The 9,455-nt window shown below is 38.4% G+C and overlaps 1 protein-coding gene across 2 annotated transcripts in view; it reads left to right on the top strand.

The window, feature by feature from the left end:
* MMP24 (matrix metallopeptidase 24) overlaps positions 1 to 9,455 on the top strand; it is a 31,954-nt gene that overhangs the window by 19,290 nt on the left and 3,209 nt on the right. For both annotated transcript variants that reach the window (XM_044447532.1, XM_044447530.1), the window contains exons 5-7: positions 5,706 to 5,867; positions 7,873 to 8,087; positions 9,294 to 9,432. In XM_044447532.1, coding sequence (XP_044303467.1) covers positions 5,706 to 5,867; positions 7,873 to 8,087; positions 9,294 to 9,432 — 516 coding nt within the window. The remainder of the gene's footprint in view (positions 1 to 5,705; positions 5,868 to 7,872; positions 8,088 to 9,293; positions 9,433 to 9,455) is intronic.

The raw sequence follows: 9,455 nt of genomic DNA, 5'->3' as shown, positions 1-9,455 counted from the left end.
TTGGAATCTACACAGCTTGCATTTTATATATGTACAACTATTCAAATGTTACGCTTAAATGACAATGTTTGGAGGTTTCCAAGATGGAAAAATCAGATGCATAGGTTAAAAAAGGTACTATCTCACTTACCCACTGTGCTTAGGATGATGGTAGGAGAAAGTATTGTCCAGTCTGAGCACAAATATGTTTGGAGGGAGAAAGATTTTTTCCCCCTACAAAAGATTTGGTGGTTGAACTTTTGCAGAGACAGTTCTGTGCAGTGCTGTCTTTCCAGCAAAGTTTGTTCTATGCTGTTTTGTTTTTAACAAGGCTTCAGTGTGAAATCTTCTCTTCTAATTATGCTGATTATGTTGGAAATACAAATCTTTTAAATCCCCAGTATATTCTTCATTTAGGTAATACCACAGTATGAATAAAGTCAGTCACCCTCTGAGGCTATAAGCCCACAGTTGGGTAGAAATAATTGGATGTAAAGTGCTTAGCTATGATGAGACTTCTAAGGCAAAATGACTTCTCTGTTGTTTCAGGGATTGTTTTTATAATGGTTTTAAGAAGACTTGCAATAACATTTTAAAAATATAACTGAACTGATTCCTTTGGTTTCATTGCATGTAAATTTCACTAATGTGTGTTTAAATTGCCTTGCTTCATTGTACAAGAAATCAGCATACAAATTACAGTCAGATAACAGAAGCATGGCATCACTTCCATGGAACTCAGATGTGGCTTAAACATGAAAACAGTGATGTGATCCTGAGACTTCTATGTACAGGGTGGGGTACAAAAGGTTTGAATGAATGAATAAATGAATGACTGTGGTTGCTAGCTGCTGAAATTAGCTTCTGCATGCTTGGGGCTCTGCACAGCTGTCATTATGTATATAATATATATAGTACTAATGTGCTAGTGTCCTGCAGATGTGCAGCATCTTAGACCTGTTAGAAATAGTATGGTAGTAATGTGGCTAAAGCCAAAAAATCACTCTCCAGAGAGGTCCGCCTGGTACCGTCATCATATATATATTTCGGTGCCAGGTCAAGACCTTTTTATTTAATCAATATTTCAGTATGCTTTAATACTGAATTTTATTGTTGTATTTTATTAATTTACAGCCAGAGTGGATTGTCAATTTATCTATGTTGTAAGCCGTCCAGAGATGCAAGTAATTGGACGGCATGCACATTTTATAAATAAATAAATAAATAAATAAATAAATAAATAGTGTATATGTATTAAACAAATCTTTGTTTAAGCACTACTCATAGTGGATATCAGATCATTCTGATGCAGCCATTTTTTGTTTCCTTGAGAGTTACTGAAATTTAATCCTACAGAATACCATCTTGAACCACTATCAAAAAATGGATAATTACATTTGGTATTTTTAACACTTAAGCTTTTAACCATGTTGCTGCAGTGTTCAGTTATGGGAATGGATAATGTGTGTGTGTGTGTGTATATATAATTTAAAACTTTTATATGCCATCCCCTCATGCCTTGGCATCTCGGGGCGGCTTACAACATATAATTAAAACAATAAAACAGTAGCCAGTACAGTAAAATTATATAAAAACCAAAGCAAAAACAAAAAAGTGACTGTTAATGATAAAGTTATCATTAAAGTTTTTAAAATAGCCATTAAATAAAAAGTTTTTAACCTGGCATTGAAAAGAATATAGACTCAGTGCCAGTCACGCCTCTCCAGGGAGTGCATTCCATAACTTGGGTGCCACCACAGAGAAGTTGTTCTTTTTATCTCCTTTAAAGAGGGCTCCCGGAACAAAGCCTCTCCCACAGATCTTAAGGGGCGTGAGGGCATGTAAGGGAAGAGGCGCTCCTTCAGGTATCCTGGTCCCAAGCCATTCAGGGCTTTATAGGTTAAAACCAGCACTTTGAATTGGGCCCGGACTTCAACTGGCCGTTATTCTCACATAATGCCAGTCCTCATCAGCAGCCTGGCAGCTCTGTTCTGTACCAGCTGGAGAATCCGGACTTATGAAAGATGAGAGAGAAAGCAGGTGGGAATACAGAACGTTGTGTTTAAAAGTAAAACTCAGACTCTGTATCTCAAGTTGTATTAATTGATTCTTACATCCTGTCTGATTCTCTGGATCTCTTTCATGATAAACTGGTCTCTGAATTCACTTGCCAGATAAATGGACATCAACTGCACAATGTGTTCTTTCAGAACTTTTCTGCTTCAGGATTGGCAATATGGTGATTTTTCCCATATGAAATTCCAATGTAAGCCTGCTATCAAATTAGTCTTATTTAGTCCTTTCATTTCCGTCAACCATAGCCAAATGCAAACCTAGAACCAGCTGAAGCCTGAACATTTACATCTGGTTTGATGTTTTGATATGCTGGCTTTTTTAAGCATAACTGATAAAGGGATTTCTTATCAAAGACAAATGTTTGATTAATTCGGCTAGTGGGACATAGGATGAATTGTCAATTAGAACCCTGATATAAGGCCCAGTAATAAAGGGATTCCCAAAATATATGTACATGTTTGCATGTGGGGACCTTCTGGGGAAGATTTTCATGGTCATGGGGGCGGGATGGCTACAGGGGAGAAAAAAGAGGACAAAAGACTCACCAAACCATATTGGGTCCAGCCCTTGGAGGCATGATCTTGCACTGTGTTGGATCCCACATTTGGAATCTAACATGGTCATGTATTTGTGTGGGCAAGGAGTGCTCTGTTTTAAGCACAATAAAGCTCTAGGATCTCTGTAGACTTTACATAGCTTAAGATGGATTTTTCCCATTGTGCACTCAGGGCTGTTGAATGAATGATTTGGAGAAGTTTAGAAATCTTGCCATCCTCCTGTAAATTCAGGTGGCCGTTTATTCAGAAGGATTGCCAGAACTGAAAACAACAGTGAGTTATAACAAAAAGCTTCACTCCCTGAAACTATACTGAATCAGGGGCTTGCTTTCAGATCATGCCTGTTCCTCAGATGACAATTGTTTCCACAGTGCCTAAACATTCATTTCTTAATTGTTTTAAATGAAAAACAGGCATTGTTCTTTTTGAACTCTATCACCATTTTACAAAACAATATAGTTATTGTAATTGGGGGAAAATGACTAGGTGGGTGAAATTATTTTCACTTTGCTTTTCTTTCCATGTTCTCGGTTTGCCTGCTTTTATTTACCCATGTGATTGCCCTTATATTGTCTGCTTTACACATGTGAACTTTGCATCTGATTAAACTAGTTTTCCTTTATTATTTCTCATCCCCAGTTTTCTGGTTTGTTCTATTGACTTTCTAAAATGCTGCCCCAAACCTAGATTCAGTTTCCTCTTATTTTCAATTTACAGAAATAAAAAATCAGAAGTGCTTGCCTTGAATAATTTTTTTGCCCTGCTTGCTAAACCTAATGCAATTTAATAATAAAGTAGAACAGTTGTAGGCACTTTAAAATTGACTATATTTTACTCTGATTTTGCTGCTATTATTCCTAATCATATATGAGGTTAGATGTTATGGCCTATTGACCGTATTCCTCTTCCATTGCTATCGTAATCATCTCCATATTAGTAGTAGAAGCAGTGTTAGTCAGATTACTCCTATTTTGACCATCACACACCTGCAATTTTATTAAGACTCGGGCCCTGATTTTTCAAAGGTGCAATCCTATGTACCATTAGAAAGAAAAAGGGCCTAACACGCTTCAGCCAGTTTTCTGTCTAAAATTGCATAGAATTATCATCCTAATATGTTTGTAATTTTATTTTTCTTGCTCTGACTCTGAGGTTCCATAAATGCACAGAGCCTTTTGCTAAGAATAAACTTCTCCATGGCATTCAACTATTGTTTTAGCATACCTAAAAGACTGCTAGGCACTGTTAGAAAATATTTACTAGATTCTGGTCCTAAACTGTTTCACTCTCAAAAACTGGTAAAAGGAAGAAAAGAGTCACGTGTACCTCAGTTTGTAAATACATGTAGTAGTTAGGTGGACTGAGGGTTATTTAACCTATGATTAACCTATAGTGTCCTGCTTCAGATATCATGTAGTAACTTCCAGTCTAGTTCAAAGTTATATATGCTTGAACAATCAGTTTGTTTATATAAGTGCAGGCTTATGAACATGAATAGATAGCTTGAATTGTAAATATACTGGACTATAATTCCTAAGCAGATATAAAAAGCCAATACTTGATACCAAACATGTTTTGACCATAAAGGTTGCCTTCAGTTATCTAATGCACACAGAAACCTAAACAGTATAATATAATCAAATCCTCTCACATGTAGTGATTGAAAGAGTAAAAATGTGATGTTCCCAGCTGTGATTAAAAAAAGAGATTTTATTCATTTAAAATATAACATAGAAAGCCAGCATGTTAAATATTAAAATAAACGTGTAAAAAGACATCCAGTAGGTCATGGGCCTTACTTGCCCCAAGAGAGTTAAAGTACATAACAATTCTGGTGTGAATGCACACCAGAATATTTATAAAACTAGCAGGACTTGAGGCTCCTGCAGGTGTTTAAGTACAGATGAAGGCAAGGCACTATCAAAACCCCAAAAGTAATCCCATAAAAGGTTTTAATAACATTGGCAATGATTTTAAATAAACTGGTAAGTCCATCTGGACCTCTAAGTCCAAATATTTTTAGCTATTCTTATTGACATTTCTGTTTCTCTACTACTCCCATGGAAGATCAGCAAATCTGTTTTGATGTTTTTATTTCTGTGTTGCTCCACATGCAGCTACATGCATGAATGATGTCACCCAGTAAATAACAGGTGACTGTTACAGGGAATGACTTTCCCTGTTGGTGGAACATTTATTTACAAGTAAGGAATCACCCTAAAATAATTATTGATAGGCTTTCATCTGTCAGAATGAAACTCCAGACGGACCCTTGTCCAGGTGTGCAGAATGTGCTGAACTAGATAGTGTTGGACATAATCCCTGACCATTCATGTTTGCTGATGGCAGTTTTAGACCGACCATACTGGGTGGAGGCACATGTTCCCCATACCTGCCTAGTTTGCCCATATAAGAACATAAGAAAAGCCATGTTGGATTAGACCTGAAGGTCCATCTAGTCCTGCACTCCATAAACACAGTGGCAAACCAGCTACGCACAGGATCCCTGAAGCAGGATGGGTGCAAGATCTCCTCCTACCCAAGTTCCCTAGCAACTGGTAAAGGAAGTAACACATAGGCAGCAAGAGGAGATGCCACCTGCTTGGAGAGAATCTGATTGCTGTTTTGAGGGATTCCTCCCTTCAACCCACTTCTAGAGAAAAATAAAAAAAAAAACTTTTCCCGTTTTCCTCCTTTCCCCTTTCCCCCTTCCTAGAAACACAGACCTAAGAAACCTCATGAAAATCCTAAGAATCCAAGCAGCAGTTTTGTAATTGCTTGGTCCTTCCAGAGGTCTTAGTGAGAAATTCCCTTTGAAAACAACATAGATAGGGTTTTAAGCACTGCTGGGATGATAAAGTCTGTTGAATACCCAGAATATCCGTTGAATGGAATATATAGTTGACACAGCTAATACAATTGAGTTTGCATTGTATCCCAGGACAATTGAGCTTCGTTCTAAAAGGTGCATTTGCTAAGCCACTGTAGTTGTGTGATAAAATGTTTCGTATTCTTCAAAACAGGTGGAAACTGTAACTGGTGCTTTTGAACTATTGATGTGGAAGCTAATTCTTATTCATATTACCTTGGTAGGAAATGATCTCTTTCTGGTTGCAGTGCATGAATTGGGTCATGCACTAGGCCTTGAGCACTCCAATGACCCCAGTGCCATCATGGCTCCTTTTTATCAGTACATGGAAACCCACAACTTTAAGTTGCCACAGGATGACCTTCAAGGAATTCAGAAGATTTATGGTAAGATAGTGTTTATTGTCATTCAAATTCCCTATCCTCTCCCAGAGTTCAGGCAGTGTATTGTACTAACATATGCAGATAAAAAGGGAGAGTGGGGAATGTAATACTTATACCAGTACGCTTAATGAAGTTATGATAGAGAAAATAAAAATAACCCCCACTTATTTTTGATTACCAAATACATACTTAAGTAAACATATCTTCAGGAAAATGCTCAGTTTCAAGGTTTGAAAGACCTACAGTAAAAAGACAAGACCTCTGAAGGTGGACTGCAGCCCCCTAAAACTGACTCTTTACATGCCCTTCCTCTTGATCTGTGTTAAACAGAGGGCACTCTCAGGATGCAGGGCCCTCCCCATGATGTTCCTCCACTTTATGTTTGTTGGAATGTTCAGTGGCCACTAAATTGGTGAGGTGGGCAAAATGTAGATGACATGTTCCTCTGTGAATGTATCATATGTGGGGTATTTGTATTTCCTTCACACCCCAAATTGCTGTTGTTAGTGCTATATCATTTCCATCTTGATAGTAAGGACAGTTGTTGTGAGTACAGCCACCGAATAGAGAATAGTTACAGAAGTGTCACAAACCTCAATTGGTCTAGTACTTCTTATGACCCTAGAGACAAGCATAACATCCTCTCCTGCCCCAATACATGTACCAGAATTGGGTTAGGGTTAGGGTGAAGGTGAACACTACTTGCTGCTACAAAAAGGAATGCCAGCCAGACTGTTTTATATTTGCCCATTTATACTGCCAAATCCCATGAAGGCTATCCCTGCCCCCACAACATTGACCTGCTATTTCTTGATTAGTTGTCCTCCCCTCAACCCCTTTTCATGTAATTACAAGGACTTACCTTCTGCATGTGTGTGGATTGCACACCTTGACTGATATCTCCTCTCAAAATAGCAGCAGAGAGAGAAAAAATGACAAGGAGAGCTCTTCCTTTTGTTGTGGTTATCCTATCTGTCATTACATAGCAGTGGAATATTATGCTGTTGGTGCTTTATCAAGGACTCTTCAAATATTACATGGTTGGGATTTATAAAGTTCTCATGATTGCATCCTGCAATATGAGGGTGAAAGCAAGCTTTGAACTATATTGGACATCTACAGGATTATGCACTTGCCAATCAGTGCTGTGGAAGTTTCACAGATACAGTGCCTGAAAGTTTACTTGTTCTCATGTGCACGTTCATCAGTTTGTGATTGGAATTTTCTGCAGCAGAAACAATAGCAAAAAATGGGAAAAGAAACCAAGGCAACTCAACATCAGCAAGAGCACTAATTGTTAAAGGGCGGTCAAATTCCGTTTGGGGGTGGGGGAAGTATCAAAACCTTTTGGCTGGAACAAGAAACTTCTGAAGTATGCATTTGTGGTAAGGGAATGCAAAGCAATAAAGTACGATGTCTTCAGGAACAGAACTGGACTAATGGATTTGCTAGTCCCTGTGTAAAGAACAGGTACTGTTGCTGGATACGAAAAAGCATGATTGGTCTGCAACAGAAGTATAGAATTTCAGGCTGAGGATGCAAATCTCCAAGCTTCCCCAGATGCCCACAACCCTCTTTCCCTGATACAGCCCCCTTTCACTTGGCCATTTATCATTTGGTAGTTTCTCAGTTTTCCCCATTCTAAAAGCTTGAAGTGCCTTTTCTAAGGCTTAGTTTCTAGCAGTGAGAGCTTTAAGCTAAAACATGGAGGGATTTTGGCCTCAACCTTTTCCCTGTGCCTTTTGTCTCTGGCCTGTTTCATCACTGGAATTTGGCCCTGGAAAGCTCTTCCAAAATGAAATTCATCACTCAGGCTGAAAGAAGTTTAACACCCCTTACCTGCAACCAATACAACTTTCATTTGGAAGGTAAGCTGAGGACTGTATGGCAGAAGTAAGGCTTTTGAGAAGATCCCCAAAAATTGTTTGGTGATTGCTTTTGAAGTGATGGGGAAAATACTTAGCCTATTTCCTATCATGTGTTCTCTTTCCCTTTTCTTTTTGTTCAGGTCCACCAGCTGAGCCACTGGAACCCACCAGGCCTTTACCAACCCTTCCTGTTCGTAGAATCCATTCCACTTCAGAAAGAAAGCATGATAGACATTCAAGACCTCCTAGACCTCCATTAGGAGACAGGCCTTCTGCTCCAGGCAGTAAACCCAACATATGCGATGGGAACTTCAATACTGTGGCACTGTTCAGAGGAGAAATGTTTGTTTTTAAGGTAATAAAGACTGTCCTATCAAAGCTGTTTTCATTAAGCCTTATATATTGCAAGTTCATCTATAATTAATTATACGTCAGCAAAGTCATTTGGTATTTCAATCTCAGAAGTTAATTAAAATGGATTAGCTTGAGGAAACAGCCATAAATAAGACGGTATTATGGCAGACATAATGCATTTCCTTCAGAAATACTTAAATAAGCAAAACTGTTAGTAAATCTGGGACAAAAAGTATTTATTTTTCACTTGCATCTAAGGATTTGTGATGTGCAACACTGTAGAGTGACTTCTGTTCCTCTTTTCAGCATTTTTCCTGATCCAGCAATCTTTTCCAGATGGGGGAGCTCTGATGTGCAGAAAATGCTCTTCTGGCTGCTGTACAGTCCTGCTCCAGTTAAAATGAATAGGGCCAAGCCATGCATACTGACACACGTGGGGCTTCTCTATTAAGACAGATCTTTGTACAGCCTTGAAGTTTTTGTTTTGTAAACCTGGCCAGCAGTGCCATTATAATTTCCTATCCTATTGAATTTTTGAAAATGATTGAAAATTATTTCGCTTGGATTGGAACAGATCTGTTATCCCTCAGAAAAGCATTTCCATTTTTTTTCATTTTCAGTTTAAAATCAGAATGATGAAGCCTATAAAATAAATGACAACAATGTGCTGTTTTAGTACAATTGATATACTATCTCACACTGATGTGTTTTGTAGAAAGTGGAATGTACTTTCACAGTACAAGGTTGTTCACTCAGCAATATATCTCAGTTGGATGTATAGAAAATTCTCTTGGGCCAGCCCTGTGGGGATGCATTATAGTCAGTATGCCATTTTGTTTGGAGGGAACTCAGGGTAATGAAAGGTGACAACGCCAAAATGAAGATTCAAGATAGAAACAAGCAGGGAGGAATGGCAAATGTAGAGCACACTGTAGAACAGAAGGGCTCAGAATGAGGCAAACAGCATGATGAGAAGAAAAGATAAAAATGTTCCAGTAAATGTTAGATTTAGGAGATCAAGATAGTAACAACAGTGATTTCAAAGTAACTGTGCTGCTAGGAGAACAATAAAGCTTCTAAATGTGATTCAAGCTGGTGCTTGGGATGTAGGGGATACTGTGGTATTGTGTATATTTTGGATATGCTGTTTCATCACCTCATGTCAATCTATTGTACATTCTTAGGATAACCGTTTTCCTTTTTCTAGGACCGCTGGTTTTGGCGTCTTCGTAACAATCGGGTGCAAGAAGGTTACCCTATGCAGATTGAACAGTTTTGGAAAGGGCTGCCTGCAAAAATTGATGCAGCCTATGAAAGATCTGATGGAAAATTTGTTTTCTTTAAAGGTAACTCTTCGGGCTTGGATCCA

Source organism: Varanus komodoensis, unplaced genomic scaffold, assembly GCF_004798865.1.
Source record: "Varanus komodoensis strain SLA01 unplaced genomic scaffold, ASM479886v1 scaffold52, whole genome shotgun sequence".
Lineage (NCBI taxonomy): Eukaryota > Metazoa > Chordata > Lepidosauria > Squamata > Varanidae > Varanus > Varanus komodoensis.
The sequence above is the reverse complement of the archived record's forward strand: the minus strand, read 5'-3'. Positions and strand labels throughout refer to the sequence as shown.